The sequence below is a fragment of the Patiria miniata genome, unplaced genomic scaffold (assembly GCF_015706575.1).
Source record: "Patiria miniata isolate m_02_andy unplaced genomic scaffold, ASM1570657v1 HiC_scaffold_11, whole genome shotgun sequence".
Lineage (NCBI taxonomy): Eukaryota > Metazoa > Echinodermata > Asteroidea > Valvatida > Asterinidae > Patiria > Patiria miniata.
The window spans coordinates 4590486-4613205 of record NW_024037049.1 but is presented as its reverse complement, the minus strand read 5'-3'; the positions used below and the strand labels follow the sequence as shown (position 1 = coordinate 4613205).

The following is a 22720-nucleotide window of genomic DNA, read 5'->3' as shown; positions in this document are numbered from 1 at the left end:
CATGCGTCTGAAGCCATGCGCTCATAGCAAGGATTGCGTAGTAAACAGGCACTGGAATATTCCAGTTCAGTGACTCACAGTAGTCACGTCCTCCAATGCCCGCAAACAGCAATGGTGAAGAGGAGAGCGCCCTCTGCTGACAAAGTAATGAAGCCAAAGTTCAGACAGGTGTGTTTACACACAGTGATTTATAGGCCCTGGATTCTACGCCCAGAATGTGCCAGAAGGCCCTTGAGTACACATTTCAATTGTGTCTGACGAAACTGTACACAAATGATAAATGGCCACCTCTACTACTAGACTTGTACAAGTCTGCCCAGTACATACAAGTATGTGTGTATTAATGTGCAAACACATGTACATAAAAGTTTGCTAACCATGTGAAATATTATACACAAAGTTGATTCAATAGTTGCTCTTAATCTGAAAATCAAACAATGTACGCATGCTCTTACTTCAGGATGTAATGGGGAAGAAGCTAATGATGTAATAAGGTACATAATTGTACCACAGTGTTATTCAATTAGTAATATTGTGGTGCTTATATCTATAGCACTTTATACCAAAGGTCTCAAAGTGCTTCACAATTATTACACCTGTTCATCAGGCGCTGAGGCCAGTTTTGCCAACAGCTCGAGATCAGCGCATTCTGGTCTCTACCTTCAAAGGTACCCATTTATACTCCTGGGTGGAGAGAGCCAATTGTACCGTTAGTAAAGTGTCTTGCCCAAGCCCCATGTCTCTCGTTAGGATTCGAACCCACGTACCACGGCACATAAGTCAAACTACACCATAAAAATTGGACCACATCGCGCTCCAATTCAATTAACGAAACAGTCATCTGATTGTAGAGCAGTGCGTTGATGTTATCAAACTGGGCTTGTGTAGCTGATGCTCCTCCAAGTTTTTTTTTTTTTACAGAAATTGTCTCCTTTTTTCCCCTCTTCCAAGGATTGCCCCTGTTCATTATGTCGTCATCAGGGTGGTGTGATCTATGGGACCTACACAGCACCCCAGAAATGGGCTTGAATTTCACGTAAAAATCTGGGTAGACAAAGTAGACTAGTGGCTGAAAAATGTTTCTAGACCACGAGCGTTTTTGTGTCACGTAAACAAAAATTTTGGGGACACTTTCCTATATTCTGTGTGGCCTTATACATATCCCCATATGTACCGGTATGTTAAAGTTTAGGTTAAGTTTTTGAAAAAAATGTATACCTTCTTTGTTTTGCTTTCATGGATTTTAATGAAACTTGGATGCAGTGACCCTTGGGTGGGAAGACACAATTGCTCATCAGATTACTGAGGTCAAAGGTCATGTAGGGGTCACTTGAGGCCGTCGTTTAAAAATGCACAAAATTTGACTGTTTTGAAGAGCACAAAACATATAGGGATCGACTGTGAAAAAATGTGACACATGCGATCTGCGGATCACCTTGTTTTACTAGACCTGAAGACCGGGGCACTTTTAAAGTAAAAAGATAAAACTTAAGTGTACAAGAAGTTTTGCCAATTTTAGTAGCCTTATACTACTAACAAGGCTTAGAAGTATAAAACATTAGCAGGATTAACCCAACAGTCCTGATTCCTCAAATGTTCATACAACATTTTGCACACCTTTGGGTGTTATGGCTTATGATCAGCAGTTTCAAAGAACAAAAGAACACTGGTTTGATTCAGTCTTAGAGAGCACTAGACCAGCGCTTGAAGGGTCCATTGCAATCATTTTTCTTACAAATACATTTTGTGCAACTTTCTACTCATCTTAAATGTATGAAAACTATTTGACATTCCTTTTTTGGTTAATCTTATTGAAAAGTGCACTTCTTTAAAAATGTCCATGCTTTTCTGGACTACGGAAGGAGCTGTTGCAGTGATGTCATTTCAGGAAGACACTGTTTGGTTTAGGGTTTTTTTGTTTAAATTGTGAACCCAAAATTTGCTTATTGAAAACATTTGTGTATTGGCAGTATTAAATACTGCCATGAACATGTACAAAAATGAATCACCAAAGAAAATAAAATTTGTGACAGCAAAATATCTCAAAAATACTCAACTTTTTTAGCAATGTGCCAAGATACCGGTAGCTAAAACATTGAAGTTTCTGCTCGGAATGACGTCACAGTTTTGCTCACGAATGAGGAAATTTTCATAAGCATAAAAAACAAGAAAGCACCAAAATGCCCTTCAAAATGGCAAAATAAAACTTGAAAATAAGGTTAAATGAGACACAAAGATGCATTTTCAAGAATTGCATCAAACAAATTATGGTACATTGCATGGGCCCTTTAAAACACTTGGTCCAGTGGTCAAAGTGTTTACATGATTGTTTTGAATAAAAACTTAAAAATTAGTCATTGTTGCCATATTACATGTACACTGAATGGTCATTAACTGAAATACATGTACATGCACAGGTATCGGTACATACATGTAATGATGTACATAGCCAGTATATCCACGGCAATTAAGGCTAAAAATCAGAGGAAATATCCAACAGCCATGGCCATGAACTACGTCCAACTAACCTGCTGAACTTCCTGAGATGGACAAGGATCGAAACCCACACTGACATTCTCTCAATTAAATGGCTGACTTTCACTTATCATGTCATGATCGTTTACCGAGTGGCACTTGATTCAAATTGATAAACTTTGGTACATGTACTTCCCACAAATTTTTAATAGAGACTTTGATTCCTGTAGTTGTCGAAGTTGTTTATCTCAAATATTCGTCACCTATGCATACTATAGACCAAGTTGAGCACGCTATTCCTATCACTCATGGAGGCCCCCCACAATGGTGAACGCATTCTGCCAGCTATTGTACCGGTACGAAGCAACTGCCCATTGACATGTTAACTGAACAATAGCTTGCAAATGCTTTGGCAGTGAGTGACAATGTACAACAATAGCGTGCTCGGAATGGTCTGTTAAAAAGAACTTACATCGTTTATACAACCTTATGCGAAGGCTGATTTGTAAGGGTTATGTACATGTACATGTAATACTATATTTCAAATGAAACAAGCTCAAATTACCGTCATACAGACATTTTGATGTTCCAAGGCAAAATCTTTGAACATCAATTTCTCCCGTTTTGAAGACCGTATCTTCATGCCACTTTCGGAGTTTGTTTCCCTTATAATAATCCAACTATGTGCTAAAAATTGTTTCGATATGTTCAGTATTTTTCATTATAATTGGGAAAATAGGCTTGGGTACGTCCATTTTGCAAAGCTGTAACAAATGGTGTTTGCAGTATCTATCAATCTTTTCAAGTCTCACTGATATTAATAAGGTTTCTATCCTTATACTGTATGCAGGCCTGTCGCCAAAGGGGGGGGGGGGCCTAGTAGTGACAGGCCCCCTTGGCAAGCAATCCCCCCCCCCCCCCCCCCCCCACGGCAAAAACGATACATATGAATTTTTGTATTTTGTATGGTAGTGGGTCCCCCTAGTTGGTACTATGGCCCCCCTGGTGCTCGGGGCTGGCGACAGCGCCGCATATGGTGTGCAGTCAAAATTTGTACGACCCTCCTTCACGAGCAATTAATTAATAGATGTCAACTTTTTGGCGGGCTTCCATTGGTCGATACCAGTGACCAGTACTGACATTTCTACATCAATAACGGCAATTTTTTTCACTGACATGAGGTTTATGATTTCTTCTACTGTTATAATTTAACATTTCAATCATACAGAGCATATTTTTTTTGAAAAACAGAACGTTCAAAGCAATGGGTTTTTTTGGGGGGTGCTCTGTCTGTGGCGTCCATGTACGTAATCGGATTAACTTTGCTTATCAACGTATGACGCAAAGCCTTCGCAACCATAAGGCTGTATAATTTTCTTACCGACAAGATTCACGGAAAGACTCTCTATTAAATACATGTGTACTACAAGTCAATGTGGGGCCATCAATTACACATGTACATGACCTTTGATAATAGAACGGACAATTAATACAGCATGAACCTAACCGTTTGGCCTTCAGGAGGTCACTTAACTTCAACTTCAAGGTTGACATCCTGCATATTATTGTCCAGTACCGGTAGTTAAATCATCCGACCTTCACTTGCATGCAGTTCCACACAAACACAAAAGCACTTTGGAAGATTGAGGGGAATTAAAACGCGTAATTCTGGTGCCAAACAGTTTAAACTGCGGAGTCGTTGTGGCATGCAAAAAAACAAATGCTTACAAATTTCAACTACCAGTACATTGTATTTCCAATGATGACTTTTGGGTAAACCAGGATTTGTGGCACCAACAACAGCTTTCTGTAAAAGGCAAACACCACATTTGGGGGGCGTTCTGGCAAAATGAGACAGAACTGGGCAGAGGTTGAAATAAGGATTTGTAGGTATTGGGAAAGAGAATAAAATTCTCCTTACAATACTGTTTGTTGCACTTCAATCGGACACTCTATTGACAAGTCATGGCTGTTTGAAGTTTACATTTATATGGTCAAAAAAGTAAAATATTGAAAAAAGGCAATTAAAGTTTTGAGTTTTGTATTTTCTAACCCTCCTCAATCCTCCAAAGTCCTCTAGGCAGTTTTGGTGGAATTTGGAGGATTGAGGATGAATGCAACATCTATAATTTTGCAGGATTGTGGAGGATTGAGGGCACATGAACATTCAGTACCGGTTGATTTTTGAGGATTGTGGCTGAATGGTGTTTGAAGAAGAGGAGGATTTTAGATGATTGAGGATGAATGCATTTGGAGAGGCAGAGCTGTTGGAGGAAGGTTTGAGGCAGTGGGGTATCCTTCAGAACACAACTGCACAATATTGGAGGATTTTGAAGGATTGAGGATGTTTCCTAGCAAAAAGGGCCTAGGGGTTAGGATTAAAAACACTTTTATTCCACATTTTTTATACTACATCATATCAAAGATTACAAATATGAGTAGGCATAAATCTGGAAATCACAAACAAATCACCCCCATGCAGTTTTTTTGCATTTTTCTCCACTACGACCTGTGCCCAGTTCCATCTCAGTTTGCCCGAATGCCTCACATTTTTCAACGAATGAAGGCCTGTGAAAGTGTCAGTAAAAATATGTATGCAAGTTCATACTGGATGGAATAAAATTCAAAATGATGCATTTTCCAGAACTGTGCCTTTTACAGCATTTACATGTACACGTAGTTACCGGTACATGCATTAAACAAAATCTTCCTTCTTTGCCAAAAATAAATAAACTTCATTCTCCTACATTTGACAGGTAATAAAACGTACTTAATCAAATCCACAAACGTGCTGTTTATTCTAGAGATATTAATGTACATTATAAGTAAAAACACTCCAGGTTCACATGTACATGTATATGTACATGTATACACACGATGTAATAACATGTACATGTAGAGATGTCAATTGAGTTGCTGACAAAAGAGGGCGCTATTTAACAAATCTGGCAGGTGTACAATGTGGTTTTCCCCAAATGAACTTCAGCACTTCTGTTCATTCACATACTGGGACAATTATCTGAAACGGTTTTTAAGCCTTGACCTACGGTAGCACTCCAGATTCTGACTATTCTGCGGGTGCCATCTATAGGGTGTTCGGGAACCCGTTGTTGTATTACAAAAATGATATTACAACAGCGATTGACCAATCAACAGCTAAGGTCGAATTTCTGCTTTTTTCTATTAGCCTATAAAAAGGGTGAGTATGCTTCTCAAGCCAAAAAAACCTACAAACTAAGCCTAAATGTGAAAATCAAAATTTGACAAAGTTCGACATGTTTTTGTACGTGGTGGAAGTGTGGCCTACCGGTATGTTTACGGAGGTAGTCCAGTAAATTGGCCACATTTATGGGGCTAGGTAACAGTGAAATATGAAAACTAGACTAGGCTAGCCTAGTAAAGTTGGTCATAGACCAATTTGGTATATGGGGTCTTGGTAGTCATCGGAGTCAAATTTTGGGGACAATGTGAGGCTTGAGCAAGTCTACTTCACAAGCGACAGTCAGTCAATGTTCAAAAGGACTATAGGCTGGCCCTCTGGGTCAAGCAAAGTGACAATCTTCCAAGAAACAATCGTCTGCCTAAAATGTTTTTCGCTGAACAGATGTAGACGGATAACACAATCCAGTTGAAAATGAGACCAAAAAGTACTGATAGTGAGGCGTTTTTGCATAATGAGATGGAGCTGGGCAGAGGTCAAAATGAGGGTTTGCGAGTATTATGAAAGAGAATAATATTCTCCTTACAATACTGTTTTGTATTAAAGTTTTGAGTTTTGTATTCATGAAAGTGAAAGATGCCAAATGTTTTTCTTTAAAAACACTTTTATTCCACAATTTTGATACCATTTCTATAAATTATGTGTAGTAGACATATAAAAGATTACAAATATCAACCCCATTTCTTTTCTTTCTTTTTTTCTTTACTATGGCCTTTGCCCAGTCTCGTTTTGCCAGAACGCCTCACAGTTATCCTCCCCTGTCACTGCTTCAGAGTAAAAGTGAAAACAAGAGGGAACCACTCCTGTTGCCTGAGACTCAACTCGCAAATCCAACAGCTGACCACAGATACATGTATGATGGACATACATGTTTAATACAAGTGTTCTTCCTGCGTATCCCTTCTGACTGTATCTCACAATTTTGGTTCATGTGCTTGACAAAATAAACTGCAATATTTCAAAAACTTATGGTTTCTATCGGTATATGGCAGAGACCTCAAAAAGTGGGGTGCTCTGAAAAGTTTCACTACTTGTCTCTGGATTTGTGATTGGCAAACATGTATACTTACTTGGGAATGCACTCGTGACACCCGCGGGCGGACATGACTGTAACCGACTCGCGTTGCTCTCTGATGAGCACTCGCCCCTGTCTTCTAGCATATAGAGGGCGTCTGGGACATACGACATGCGGATGCGACGAAGACGAACCGAGTCAATGTCTGAGACCATCTGCTCATCCAGGATACTCTGTGTTAGAAGATGTAATGAGGTAAGAGCAATGCATATTAAGAATGGTTGACGAGGACAAACACCAGAGCTGTCATTAACAGCCAACAAAAATCTATCTTATAATCATGCAGTCTCAAGTTACCAGACATCTATTCACATGTGTGTAAGGTTTCACCATAATTTTGTAAAAATTGATCCCTCGTGACTTATTTGACATGTGATTGAGTAGACAATTTTGATACACAAAATTGGTTATAAACAAGAAACTATCTGATATAATTATTGTTCTGAATGTTTACCCATATCTGCAAATTTTTTGTTCAGTTTATTTGAGGTATTTTAAATCTCCTGCTGTCTGAACAGTCACAGACAATCAAGCAAATCAATCCTGTCCCTGTCATGCCTTTTACACAGGCTAGTCACCAACAGTCGGATCATATTTGAAGGAAGCACTGGAACTAGTCAAATTCAGTCAACAAACAAAAGCAGGCAAGTGGTAGGCACAGCTGGCTTATCAATCACCTAAGGTCAAAGCATAGCTTTATCAAGCTAAATAAACAGTTACAGCCAGTCAGTCCTGCTTTATGTAGGCTGGGAGCTCTTAACTCTTAAAAACAGTCACTTGATTGATTTTGACTGAAAGGACAACTTTGCACAGAAAGCATGTATGCATAGGAGGGTCAGTGATTTTCGGGCAGTACAGCTCATTTAATCATAACCACCTTGAATCCATCAAAATCCATGTTTTGTATTTCGGCGGATTCAGGATACCTCCGTATTGAAAACTGGGGAATGTTGATGGATTAAGGATTGTAAACCTAGCGGTACTGCGGGATTTTGATAGATTCAGGATACCTCCATACTGAGCAGTCATCAATGCCAACATTCTTGGCATGACATATTTGGTGGATTTTGGCGGATTCGGAATACTTTCTAGTAAAGATCAGGGGTGTGAGTGACCACTGATGAAAATAGCTGAAAAAGGTGTAAAAAGGCTGAACTTTGGAAATCTCCTATACTTTTGTACACAGCAAGTGAGGGAAAAAAGCTGAAATCCAAAACCAAAAAAGCTGAAATCAGCTTTATAGCTGAGATTTCACACCCCTGAAAGATACCCAAGGGGTTAGGGCTACATTAATATCAGCTGTTTGCACGGAATCGCTAAGTTGGAACAATAGCAAAGCTGTACTTGCGAAAAAAAGAATAAGGAAAAATAAAAAACAATCTTTCTCTCTTCCACTCAAAGGGCCCATAATAATGGGGCTTACCTTTGAGGTGCTCAGGCAAGACATAGCCGACCTTGGGAAGCTTAGTGGTCAAATGTTTAAGACATCTGCATTAAACAGCAGGAGGTTGTTGCTCAGAGTTTCACACAAGCAAGCTTGTATTTTTTTTCTCTCACAAATCTTGGACAGCCGTGCTTATAAAATTATGTTGTAAAGGAAAACCATGTGTGAAAAATGTGCGCAGGTACCGGTACCTTTGCCTCCTCCACGTAAGGCGTGAAGAGCCTGGGCCGGGGGTTGTTGCGCCGTCGCTTGCCAGCGATCCACAGGTTGTGCTGGGGCGTCAGCTCATCCCCAGGCAGCATGTGAGAGGGCGGGGTCGGGATCAGCCCCCGCTTGATGGCGCTGGTCAGCGTCTCGTGACTGCGGGGGATGATGTGGTCCAGTCGGACCAACGGCAGCAGGTCGCTGATGATCTCCCGTAACTCCTTGTTGTCCATGTCCCGCCGTTTGATGCCCTTGCGACTGACGCTGTGCTGGGTGTTACTCACCAGGTTGGGCTCTGCGGAGAGATCAATAAATGCAACACCCGGTTCAAATTACATGCGTGAAACAGATCAAGCTCAAAAAGCCCTTTTAACCTGCTTTTAAACCTAACCACAAGGCCCTTTTGGCTAGGATGCATGCTAAATCCTGTAAAATCCTCCAGCAATCCTCCAAAATCATGTGTTATTTCCTGAATTTGTTCAGTGGAGGATTAACCACTGCCTCAATCCTTCAAAATCCTCCAACACGTTGCAGCAGTGAGGATGATATGCAGAAGCAGTGCGGATGGCATGCAGTATAATGTAGGCCTATACATTAAAGCTATTGTCCATCATTTGCAGCTATCCAAAAAGTAACTGACGTTATTATTGAGGAAAAACATACTTGTTTGAAAGATAGTAAGGGAACTAAACTCCCTTGCTGTAATTTTGAAGAAATCAACGAAAAAGGGTCTTTCCAACGGTGCGTCTTAAGACGCACCGTTGGAAATTTCTGTTAGTAGTTTGTTTTTTTATTCAGCTGGCGTTGACATGAGGCACACGTGGGCGCAGTTGCTATAATTCGTCGGATCGGTGCGCGACATCGCGTAGCTGCAATCGGCTCAGTGAGAACGTGTCTCGGACGCTGAATTCAGGCCCAATTCAAAACACGATTCAGCAACTTTTGATTTGAAATCGTGAACCTAGAATGTTGTTTTCTCAAAATGTACAGCTGAAGCTGAGCTGAAACTTCATCAGGTTAGTTGTTCAGCATCCTTCTTTAGATTGTGAAAACTTGTGTTGCTTCAAACGAACAAAATGCACAAATTACAAATGATGGACTATACCTTTAATGTTGTGCATTGGGTCAGGTTGATCAGGCCAAACTGACCCGAAATATTGAAAATATAAACCCAATCTGAACCGAAATCGATCTATACAACCCAAATCTGACCTGACCCGACCGAACCAAAAATTGCCGTCTCTCAGTAACTAAATCGTACCGTACTGTACAGTGAAGACTCATAACATGACCTTCTGGTGGGCCTACACATTATAGACTGTGCGTGATAGACCGCAAACCGCATGCACATTGGCATGGTGGGTTGGTGTTGGTCGTACCGGGCACAGTAAATCTGTAATAATATTGCACCGTGTGAATTTCCCAACTATTTCAGTTTATTTCGGTTTATTTCAGGTTATTCACAGGATGGTTTCCCGACCCGACCCGAAATATTAAAAATATAAACCAAATCTGAACCAAAATCGATCTACACTCCCCAAATCAGACCCGACCCGACCCGACCTGAAAATCACAAACACAAAACCAAAACCAACGCGACCCGACAGAAATGATGGAAAAACACAGCACATCCTCCCACATGAACTGGCACTTTAATGGTCTACAGCCTTAATCCTCAGAAATCCTTCAAAAAAGGCCCGGTGGAACTAATGTTCCATGGCTAGGATCTTTTAAAGGAAATGTTACCTCTGTCCTCCATCCTTCTAATGAGTTGGTGCTCTCCCCACTTCACAACAGCCTTCAGAACTTCAGCTTCACTGGCCTAGTGCAAAAGAAAATAAAGACCGATACTATGAATCACAACAGATTAACATCAATTCCAAACTTGATTTCAGAGTCATGACTCAAATTCTTTGGGGAGACAGCTCGCTATTCACAATTCCCCTGCCAGTCAATTCCTGGCAATACATGTCGTTAGCAATAAGCCAACCCATAAGGCCCAGCCCCTTGTAGGGCCATGTCAAAAACATTGAATATTTAAATACTTGATCATCCACCGCGAATATCTGAATAGCATTACTTGAAAAATGTAACTGGTCTCAAGAAGATGCAAAGAAATGCCTGTGACACCAATTTTATCAATCGTACACATGTACAAGTTTGCATCGTTAAAATCTTTCTAGTATCAGCTAGTCAGGTACATGTATGTCAAATTTTAATACGTTTTTAATATTCATCCAGCTCATTGTGCATGCAAATCCTGATCACTGGACCATTTAATTTGAATGCCCCATCGAGTCTGATATGCCTTGATGTGAGCATGATGTGCAGGGCTGGAATGTGCTATGAGGCAATGGAAGGGCACCCATGCTGTAGCCCAATTTTTACGACAAGCTGCTTTCAAACATGAGCTGCATGTTTGAAAGCAATAAATTATCACAGGAAAACCACCAAAACTTTCTATCCAACCTGCAAGAAATCTGACTTGATGGCCTTCTTGAGCAACGCCTTGCTGAGTTCGAAGAGCACCACGGAGCCGCTGATTGTGGAGAACTCTTCCCTGAGGTAGTGCATGGCCTGCCGGTGCACCCAGCGGGAACCGTGGGGCTCCGCGCTCCAGTTGAGAATGGAGGACAGGTTCTCTGTGCTGATGGCATTGGCAAGTGTGTCTTCACAAGCTGTGCAAGATTGATCAGAAATATAAGGAATTAATACATGATTTTGTCATTCACGGACATAGTTTTATTAAGACCGATCTGAGCACACTATCAATTCCATCACAAAGGCCCCCTTCAATGGTGAAGGCGTTGTGCTAGCTATTTTTCAGATAATCCTTCACGGGGTGGTTGCCTTGTACAATAGCATGCACAATGGTTTCTCCATTAGGTTGTGGAATGCTGAAAGTCGTTTTGTTTTTTTATATTTCTTTATTGTAGAGTAGACCCATATATATCATATGACAAAGTCCGATTCTTTTGTAATGTGCGTTTATATGTTTATAGAACTGAAATTTATCGAGTAATTTGTTGGTCGGCGAGCGCATAATTGAAATCAACAGTCGTCGGGTTCTTCGTAAAATGAGAAAAATCGTGACGTAATAAACAGGACTCGTTTATACTACGCTGCATCGGGAGTCCTGTTTATTATGTCACGATTTACTATGTTTTGTTTGCTGCCCCCAACGACAACTTTTACACAAATTGCACGTTCGGGTCGAAACAGGACCTGAAAAATAGCTCTCAGAAGTACCTTTTGTACTCATTTCATGACAGACACAATAGTCGTTTTTACTTCATCACACCTTAGGCTACATATACCTGAAAAATGACAGAAATGTCTTTGAGCATTCCACAACCTCTTTAAAGGGGGAAACTCATGGTGATCACATGCCTGGATTTGATACTCAGTGTTGCTTACTTCTTGCCTAAAAACAATTCATAAGCTCACTCAGGCGGGACTCGAACCCACAACTTCCTGCTTACTGGGGCAGACATCTTACCATTGGACCAATGAGCTTGCTGCGGTTGGCTGACTGCGGTCAGCAGTGGGCATAAATGCTTTAAACTCACTATAAGTAACTTGTAAAAAGGGCTATTGCCGTTTTATTTCCCCAAGATCTGATTGCCTCTGGTCAGATAACACAGAGACAATGACCATTGGATAGTGAAATGTACAGTTCAGAAGTTGAAATCATGACAAGACATTTAGACACTTGCAATCATTTACAATATTTTGGTATGGACAATTTTTTTATACCGACAGTCCATTTATGTGCTTATGCCACCTCAAAAGTCACTTTTGTCAGATTTTGGGTGTCAAATTTTACCCTTTGAAATGCATGGAGCAGTATTGCTTCTTATATCAAATTCCCGACAAAATTTCCCCCTCTCCCCCCCCCCCCCAAAAAAAATACCCCCAAAATGGCCTGGTTTTAACAGGAAGGAACATCACCACAACCAAAAATGCAGTTAAGTTAAAAAGGAACTTTTTCCTTTCACATGACTGGAATTGTATTTGATGTCCACTATACTGTTCAAACCATAACCCTGCTCCAAGTTTATTTTAAAAGACTATGATGAATACATCAATCAAACAGCTTTTGAAGTGTAAAGTCTTCCTAATGGAACAGGGTCAACTAGAATCTGTTGTTAGATGTTGCTGGATTTAGCATGGTTAGGGTTATGGAAACAATCATTCATGGTGATTAGGAGGGCAAGATTTGGTATCAAACAGTTCCTCCCGATCATTAGTTTCAAGATTTGCCCATGAAATTTGTGGTCATGTATACATACCTTGTGCCATAGATCCTAAGTCCAGGAACCTTGCTATTTGGTAGAGTTCCATGGCCATCTCCACTCTACTCATGGGTGCTTTGCCTGCCGCCATGGCCTGGGCCTCCCCTAAACTCCCAACACTTGGGCTATCCGGCAACACCAGTGACAAGTCCAGCACGTCCTGGTAAATGGCGTACAGTAAAACCTGTGCGTACTTCTTTGGTATGATAGAGTCGTCCAGGACGATTTTGGTGGGCGCCTGTAACGTTCTCTCGGTCGAGTCCTCCCCCGATCGCTGCCTCTTCTGGAGGAGGTTGCGGAAGAACGGGGAGCGCGCAGCCAGGACTGCTTTGTGGCATCGCAGCGAGCTGGTTTTGTGCGGTGCTGGCTGCGCCGAAGCTGCTTCGGTAGGAACTTCCGATGTCTCCGGTTCCAAGTCAGAAGAGAAGACAAGCACAGCATCTGTGAATTCTCCCGTTTCAAGCAAGTGCCTGAGATCGTGCTCGAGAGGGCTCGGGGTGCCAAATTTCTCCCCTAGCTGGATCAGAGTGTCCAGGCTGTCCAACCGCGAGTCTTGAGCTATGAAATCCCCGGAGTACAGATAACGTAACAGGGCTGAGAAGGTACTGACACTGACACCACTTAATCGCAGCTTGACCGGCACCTTGGCTCCGTACTTGGGAAACTGGGACATGAGTTTGCGGAAGTAGGGACACCGAAAGGACAAAACAGCCCTGTGAACGGGGAAAACGGTGTCACGGAATATGAAGTCAATATCAGAGCAGAATTTATAGTCATACAGATCCAATAGGTCGTCCTTCAAGGAGGCAGCACTAGGGCGAGCCAGGTCGGTCTGAATGGTTAGTTCCTTCAGAGCTGCGAGAGCGTCATATTCCTCCACGAGTGCGTAGACATCCGGGTGGTTCCATCCAGACGCCATCTCCCGCATGGCTCGGGCGTGGTCCAGAGACTTGCCCGTCCTCTTCCTGCGAACAATGCGCTTCTTAAGCGAGGCAAGGCTGGTCTTTTTCTTCTTCTCCTTTTCGTGTTTGGCCGGGGGCTGGGGTTGGGAAGGGAGCTCCAAGGTTTCATCTCCATGAGGATGCAGATGATGATGCGACGGTTGACGAGAATGCGACGGTCCGTGACGCTGAAATTCGGGCGGAGAGGCAGAGGGGCCGGCACGGGGTGGAAGTGGAGAGGTGGTCTCGCTACCACTGGTGCCCCCTCCCCGGTCCCCCTCTTGAGGGTCCAATGAGGATGGGTTACTCCCCATCATGGAGACTACTCACCAATAAATAATAACTTCACTGTCAATGCACAATGCTCCAAAAGTCAACTCCAGGCTATATCACATGGTCACTTCCAACAGGGAGTTAAGCTGGCCATACACTCACCACATTCTGATGATCCATGTAAACAGCCTTCTAATTCAATAAATCACTCATAGGCATTCAAACAAAATTCACTTCTCGAATTATACATACATGTTTACACATACATGTATGCAAATATCAAGAACACAAGCTTAACACTTTCCTTCACATTTCGCTACGTCCATGTCGACTGACGCGTGCAATATCTGGGTAAATGATCCTTACAGACAGTATCCACGACTCAATGAAAATTCTCTGTCATCCAAACCGTGCCGTAGTGCCTTCAAGTAGTGCACATGTCTGTACAGCACCGTAGTATCTAAGCTATTAAAGCAGCACAGTGAAGCCAGTGCATCTCTAGGGGGACACCGTGCATAAAAGATTGCAAGTAGGCGTGGAACACTGCATACAGTAGCTTACTATCACAGCTCGCTAATCCTACACGTGTGTGTGTGTGTGACTAGCCAGAGTATTGCCACAGGCTCAGTGCGGCTGAGTCATACTGAGATCTACTCCTAAATGTTGCTCTTCCTGCACAGGACACGTCAGCGAGCTTGTCCCCGGCCTTTCCTGCAAGACAGAAAAAAAAGAAGCCCAGAATGAAATGAATGACTGACTAAAATTGATTCATCAGATAACTGCAGGAGTAGAAGTGATTTGATCCTATGTGCTGGCCTTACAATCCTTACTGCTCAATTGTACACACATGTACATGTACATGTATGTACATGTACATGTATGAACATGCACATTTATGTACATACCGTACATGTACATATGGGTTCAAATACATGTCAACACATTTTTACGCATGTACATGTGATTTGAGTTTTCGGTATTTAAATTTTCTGTGAACACATCTTACCGTACATGGATGTGGGAATACATTGTAGTTTGTACATGCATGTACAATGTTTATGTTCAATGGGTACTGCGTACATGAAGGTATGCACATATTACTCCAATAACAACCCACCCTCCCCGAGTTGAATGGCTTTATACCTCGCAAACTCTGTTGTAATTTGTTATCTCAACAGCAATTGCAACATGTTTGTTAAAAAATCCCCCCCCCCAAAAAAAAACCCCATATTTTTTTCCCCTTCAAAATCACATCCTAAGACTAGTTCATAGACCATTATCATGTTGCAGCCATCTTGCTTTTTCCATTCAAATCAACGTACATGTAACCAAAGCGAGACTGGAAGGAAAAATAGTCTGGTTACTTTTTGCACAAAAACATTAACATTCAGTACTGTTGTTGGATACAGGGAACATGACTGAAATGGTGGCAGCATGATAAAGGTCTATTCCATCATTGCAAAAGAATTGCAAAAAAGAAATTTTGTTGTCAACAAATACAAGCTCAAATACATACATATGTGTGAAATGTAACAACAGCTATTTGGAAGTGGTGATGTAATATTTGTTTGTGTTGCAGTATTGTATTGTCTAACTCATGGTGTTTTTGCCCATATTGTTTCATTCAAATGAAACTGAATCTTAACACAAACTCACTTGTAGAACTCTATGTTACCCTCCTGACAAATCTAGAGCAAAAACTGGCATGGTCAATCAATTATGTGAACATTACGGTAACTGCCGGAACGAAACAGGAAGATAGTTGGGTACATGGAGACATGGAGAATGTTCCAGTACATAAGTGTGCATGACCTGCAAGGCCGGTGTCCTGAAATGCACTGTGGTTACAATCCATGTAATTGGGACAGTGGTTTCCCTAGTTAACCTTGCATTAACTCTCATATCCTACTTACATGCTGGGTAGTAACCACAGGGAGGGGGGGGGGACTATCCAATGTAGTCAACCAGACTGCAAAGTGATGGAGAAATTACGTCCTTGAGGGAGAGGAAAAAATGAGTGCTATCAAAACAAACACTGGCAGGGTTATTGAGTATTTTTAGAATTCATCAAGGCTGACTTGTGTGCATCCTGGAAATTAATGTTAAAAATCTGCAATGACATGCATGCATCTATACACGTGTATGTTAAAGGGAATATACAACATTTGCTTTTGCTGTAATTTTCAGAAATGGATGGATTTGGGGGGTTAGTATTTTATAGCAAATATTGTTACCCTGACTTGTGTGAGCTTTTGGGTTCATGCTGGAAAACCCAAGAAAAACAATCATGTTCTTGTAGTCTGGTTCCCTGACCCCACTAAAGATGAAACTGAGCAATTTATAGACGTCAGGAACACAAAAATACCACTTTTCTAGAAAATGTCAGCACACCAGGTGCCATGATTTTGTTTAAACTGTCATTCACTTACAGTCCAGTCAGATATTTCGTAATAATTTGGTAGTTTTGTTTTTTGATGTTTGCAAATGTTGTAAATTCCCTTGTACATGTGTACAAAATTCACTTTTTCTTTTTTAAAGTAACCACTTAACAAGTACCGTATGCACCAGAAATAAGATACAAATATTAGTAGTGATAGTACAGCACCCGATTTCACGAAGCGCTGTGACGCGTCGCAACTCGAGTTACGACGTGTAACACGTCGCAACTCGCGACGCGTCGTATCTTCCATTTCACGAAAGTTGCGATGTGTTGAACGCGTCGTAAGTTCCTTGACAACGGCTTAAAACACGTCGCAAATTAAGACGTGTCTAGTGGTCGTCGCAAAATAAGAAGAGTCATTTCTAAGCCAGTTTTATGCCATAAACATTACATTAACGAGATTATAATACCGAGGCAATGTGTGTAAAGTTGTAAATAGAAAATTCACTGAATAATTATGAATTAGACCGGAATGTTAGAGTTGAAATTTCAAAGTAGCTATACAGTCCAATGAGAGCTTGTTTTCCTTTAAAATTGCATCGCACGGCCGCCATTTTGTTTTACGTTTTAACAAATTTTGAACTGAGATCTGACGACTCTTTGTTGAATATCAGACGACTATTTACTGTACGCTGACTAAATACAAAAAACAGTCACCGAGTTGTGCTATAAATACACCAACGGCGCGTCGCACTTACGACGTGTTTAGTGAAATGGATCGCAGGACGCGTCGCAGCTGCGACGCTTCATAGAGATACGACGCGTCGCATCGCTGCGATGCATCGTAAGTTACGAAGAGTTTGATGAAATCGGATGCAGTACATGGACAAGTACACATGTATGCAAAATACATGTCTGAATTACATGTACTTTTGGTGCTGATCGATCTCTCATGCAAAATAGAAAAGTATGAACTGTTATTTAGTAAACATTATTCAAGATTAAAAACATACAACAGTTGATGCCTGTTATGATTCTATGACAGCAAAAATTGTGCAAAGTTAAGAAAAATCTGTGTCAAACAATTTGGGACTTGTGTGCCACCTTTTTTCAGGGGAGCTTCATGCAGTGTCCAAAAATGATTACAGATGCTCAATAAACAATTTATAATCTATGATTAAAAAATCCTGGTGGGCCTTTCCCCATCATGACAAGTATCACAAGTGGACGTACACGTTTGCAAATTCTACAAGTACAATGTACATGTCTAATTCTGTTTACGCTATAAGTACATGTACAAACTATTCCCAGCTGTGATTTTGTAAGACTTTCTAAGAAAACATACATGTAGTGGTACTCATTAATGCCCCAAGGCCACTAGGCAAGTCTTGCGGTGTGAATGATGTCCACAAGGCTAGACAGATTCAAAGAAATAAGGATCTAACCAATTTGTGCACTGTAGGAGAAACAGTGTTTGACACCATACTGATGCTTGTAAACTTATACTCCTATCACTCTCATAACTGTATGTCAACAAATGTGGTAGCATAATTATGGCTGCATCATTCATGTTTTCATGTACATGTTATGCATGTGTAAATAAACATAAAAAGAAACATACATGATGTACATATACATGTGCAGTTGGCATGTTACAAAAGGGAATGTTATTACATGTACATGTAACTAACCCTACTACAATCTAAACAGTCACAGACAGTCAAAATTTCCATCCACTTCCCCTGCTATACTTTTAACACATATACCGGTAGTTACCAACAGTCAGATCATATGTCAAGCAAGCACTGTGTCTAGTCAAATTCAGTGAACAGACCCACCAAGCAGGCAAGTTGTGGGCACAGCTGGCTTATCAATCACCCACAGTCGAAGCAAAGCTGTATCAAGTTACATAAACAGTCACAGCCAGTCAATCCTGCTTTATGTACACTGTAGGTTGGGAATTCTTAACTGTTGAAAACAGTCACTTGATTGATTTTGACTGAAAGTACAACTTGGCAGAGAATGTTTGCATAGGAGATTTAATGGATGATATTGCAAGTACATTGTACAAGTCATTCAGAAGTACAATAATGACCATTAAAAATGTAAACCTCCTAGGCATGACTGTTTGGTACACACCTACACACTCACATCGGTAACCTATGTACATGTACATGTAGATGTACATGTACAGTATTATGTACATAGAGACCATGGACCATGTACATGTCAATGCGTGCATGTTGACATTTCTTGGCATTCTACCAAATACATGTAGTTCATGTTGTACCATGCCCTTTAAAAATCTGTATTAGAATGTTACCGAGGTGTCTGTACTATCACAAGATCATTTTACATTCACTGTACCTGTATAATCAAATTATGGACATGAAATCACAGTATGTGTACATGCAGAAGAATTCATGCAGTGAAATTCAGTGCGCCAGTTGAGAATTACACACAACACAACAGTACACGGTTTGGCCACGATCACCATACAACATTACTATGAACATACAACATTACTATGAACATACATGTATAATATAAGTACAACATGTACGTGTAATACAATACTCAATTTCCCTAGTCTGAAGTTTCTGGGTCATTGGGAAATTTAAATAGCTTTCCCTTGCAATAATAATACCAGTATACCGGTAACATGGTGTGACGTTACTCCGCAGTGGGTGTGAAAATGTCAAAATACAAGGCACTCTGTACATACCGATACATTCAAATGATTTATACACGTAACATACAATATACACAACAAATGTACGTGTACCGGTACATGTATTTGTTATGTTCAGGCATGCATACTGTACATAAAGCATGTACACATGTACATTATACACAAATGTATGATATAACTAAACTGCATGCAGGGTTTGCAGATTTCCAAATGTTGTCTTCCTGGGACGATCCCAACTACAGTTAGGATCGTCCCAACTATGGAATTCCACCAAATGTACATGTATAGGACCATTGCCATAGTTGGGACCATTGCCATAGTTGGGAACATTGCCATAGTTGGGACCATTGCCATAGTTGGGACCATTGCCATAGTTGGGACCATTGCCATAGTTGGGACCATTGCCATAGTTGGGACCATTGCCATCGTTGGGACCATTGCCATCGTTGGGACCATTGCCATCGTTGGGACCATTGCCATAGTTCGGACCATTGCCATAGTAGGGACCATTGCCATAGTTGGGACCATTGCCATAGTTAAGTTGGGGCATAAACCCCTACTTTCTTTAGAACTTCATATGTATTATAAGCAACCCACTTGAATTCCACATTATACAGTCAAGGCCTCGACACTCATTCACATTACACTACATGTTTGTGTATCAAAACAACATACGCTCTTGAATTTCAATCAGTTTCAATTCCATGACAAACAGGAAATAATGTGGTTTCGAAATTCAGTTACAATGTATACATGTACATACACGCACACCATTAAAACAAACACCACATACAGGCACGAAGATATGCACGCAATAAAAAAAAAACATGCACAAACGCTTGTACACAGTTTTATGTAGAAAACAAAGTAAACATGCAGATGTATGCACACATTATAGTTCATAAGAGATTTTTTTCCCCTTTTCCCAAGATACATTATACGGTATGATGTACATGTACATGTATGTAACTCTACAGCAAGAAAAGAGGAAGGTTCAAAACAATGAAATTCTTGACAAATCATTGCTATGGAGTGATGTACAATTTTTGATAAATGTTTTAAATCAAATTAGGTTTTGCCCTTCACCGACGTTTAAACACTGTATACAGTATACTCAATGTGTAACCTCCCGAGTGAAAGTTGGAAAAAAATCACTCGGGTGTGTCTCGAACCCACGACCTTCTGCTTTCTAGTGCAGACCTAACTTGATTTATATCACCCCGGCGCAAAAAAAATTTCCATCTTATGATAAATGTTTTGCATATCACCATATTTTGAATGCTTTACAAGGAACAAATTCACTTGGAAACAAATTCACTTGCTTGCGTGTGGGCAAGACTCAATCTTTAAACTAGTCAAGATGACTTTAATACAAGCACAGTAATAAATCCTGGAAATTTTCCAGAAACTTTTTTAGAGAAGGAAGAAATTTGTCGATCCTCCATGATTCAAGGAAAGTGGCATTACTGTGCAAAAACCAGACATTCAAGCTCAGAACTATCCAGATCAATACAGATTATCCCATGCAGCTAAAGAGTGTGATAAGCTCAGTTAGGCTAATCCCACTAAGCTGTTAATCCCATTATACCCTTCAAAGGGACGGTTACAACAACACCAATTGTCAGACCAACCATGGAACTACAATGTGCCTTTTCATCACACTGTTCAATAACTGCCTCATAATTTCCATCCACAGTACAAATGTGTTTACATTCACGACATGTAAACATAATCATATACATGTGAACTGTATACATCGCACAAAGGGCAGTTAATGCATACACCACCCACAAACTCAACAAAAGCAATACATGTGCACCCTCCCCTTGCTTTTCATATCAAATTTGGGGGGGAAATGTTTGGACCCACTTTTTTTGGGAACACATTTGTTTGGCCCCAACTGAAATACACTATCAGTTATACTACAGCTCTGCTAAGTATTATCCTTCAAGGCTACAAAATCTAGAATCTCTTTTTAATTTAAAAATCAACTATTCACTGCTGTATCCTCCAAAAAATTGTACACCATTTCCAAATTCACAAGTTACGAGTCTTTGCATATCACATGTACCTTATGAGTCAGATGATATTTTAAACTGATGTGCAGCAATATGTTTCTAATACAAGCTTGAAAATCCCTTAAGCTTCAATATTATTCACTCATCCAGAAACAAAATTACGCTACTGAGAAAATTTCAACCAATTTTGCAATTACACCAGTGCAATAAAAGCTCAGCACTTCGCAGCGCAAGGCTTAGTACCCAGTTTTCGTTCATGTATGCTACAAAATTCTTTCTGAGTCATCAGTCAATTTTTCTGGTTCCGCCTGACGGACCATCCGGATCATTATTGATTGGCCGATGCAGGGTGACAGTCAGCCTGGTGCCGCATTGAAATTGAAGCCGCCTTTAACTTCCAGTCATTAATCCAATCGCGTTTATTGCGTAAATCGTGTGGCTGTGCATAATACTGCAGTATTATTTACAATGTAAACCTGCAACGGAGTTTGTCTTGTTCCATTTGTGTATTGTACATCTAGTACATTTACCTGTACATACTGAGGCAATTTGGCATTACAGCTGCACAAAACACAAACTTGTTTATATCATTAAATATGACTGTATTATTACATGCATTTATTATTATTTCTGAGGTTGGAACACTTTAAACTGATCACATGTGTACAGTACAGGGTGACCCCCAAAAAACTGGAGCAAGCACATATTGTTAAATTTCTCAAAAGCACCTAACATGAGTTTTTCATTTTGATGGAGCATATTCATTACACTCTTGTGTATAATCAGTGAAAATGTCATGGAAACTCATTCATGCAAACCAGAGCTGTAACAGATTATGAAAGGACAGGTAAACATGTGTTTTTCAACCAGTCCAATGGGAATTACACATTGTATTGGAAATGACTCAACTGGCACTCTGCAAGGGTTTTTTTCATTAACTGTGTAAATCATATTGGAACGGGTGAAACACATATTGCCATTTATATTCTGTTGTACATGTATCTCTGGTCTGCATTTTCATCAAATTTTCGCTGTGATTGTACACAACAGCACAAACAATATAAGGCCAAAAAATTAAAGGTTCTGCTTCTGGTTACCCTACCCTACCTATTTTGACAGCCTCTACCGTACCTTAAAGGGAAGATACAACATTTGCAAACATCACAAAACGAAATGATGAAATAATCACGAAATATCTCACTAGATTGTTATGGAATGACAGTATAAAGCATCCTGTAAAATTGTGGCTCCTGGTTTGCTGTCATTTTCAAGAAAAATGGTATTTTTCCAATGCTGGTCGGCCGACCAGCGTTGGAAAAAACTGGCTTTTTTCAAAAACTGTTCCTAATTTTTCATAATTAGTTATTCCGCGTTTTCTTTTGCAATTGTTTACACACCTGTGAAGGGGTACAAGCCTGCTAGACTGATTCTCTGACCTTACAATTTTCCAAAGTCATGCTTGCTCTGGTTCATCTAAAGTGGGGTCAGGGAACCAGACTACAAGAACATGATTGGTTTTCTTGGTTTTTCCAGCATCTACAAGCCCAAAACGTGAAACAAGTCATTTCAACAATATTTGCTATAACATACTAATCCTCCAAATCCATTTATTTCCAAAAATTGCAGCAAAAGCAAATGTTGTACATTCCTTTTAATTGTTTTGGGGAAAATGAGGAAAGAAAGCACACCCGAAATCAAAATAG

At 40.5% G+C, this 22720-nt stretch overlaps 2 protein-coding genes across 3 annotated transcripts in view; both read right to left on the bottom strand.

The window, feature by feature from the left end:
* The window catches only part of LOC119742574 (BTB/POZ domain-containing protein 7-like), a 58396-nt gene that overhangs the window by 26684 nt on the left and 8992 nt on the right, over positions 1–22720 (bottom strand). For both annotated transcript variants that reach the window (XM_038218677.1, XM_038218667.1), the window contains 5 exons: positions 12711–14638; positions 10888–11096; positions 10165–10240; positions 8406–8713; positions 6766–6943 (listed from right to left, as the gene is read on the bottom strand). In XM_038218677.1, coding sequence (XP_038074605.1) covers positions 6766–6943; positions 8406–8713; positions 10165–10240; positions 10888–11096; positions 12711–13971 — 2032 coding nt within the window. In that variant the 5' untranslated portion in view covers positions 13972–14638. The remainder of the gene's footprint in view (positions 1–6765; positions 6944–8405; positions 8714–10164; positions 10241–10887; positions 11097–12710; positions 14639–22720) is intronic.
* On the bottom strand, positions 14529–19549 carry LOC119741069 (heterogeneous nuclear ribonucleoprotein A3 homolog 2-like). The gene is made up of 2 exons (XM_038216723.1): positions 19297–19549; positions 14529–14638 (listed from the first exon to the last, which is right to left on the bottom strand). The coding sequence occupies exons 1-2, from the start codon at positions 19547–19549 to the stop codon at positions 14529–14531; spliced, it is 363 nt and encodes a 120-aa protein (XP_038072651.1).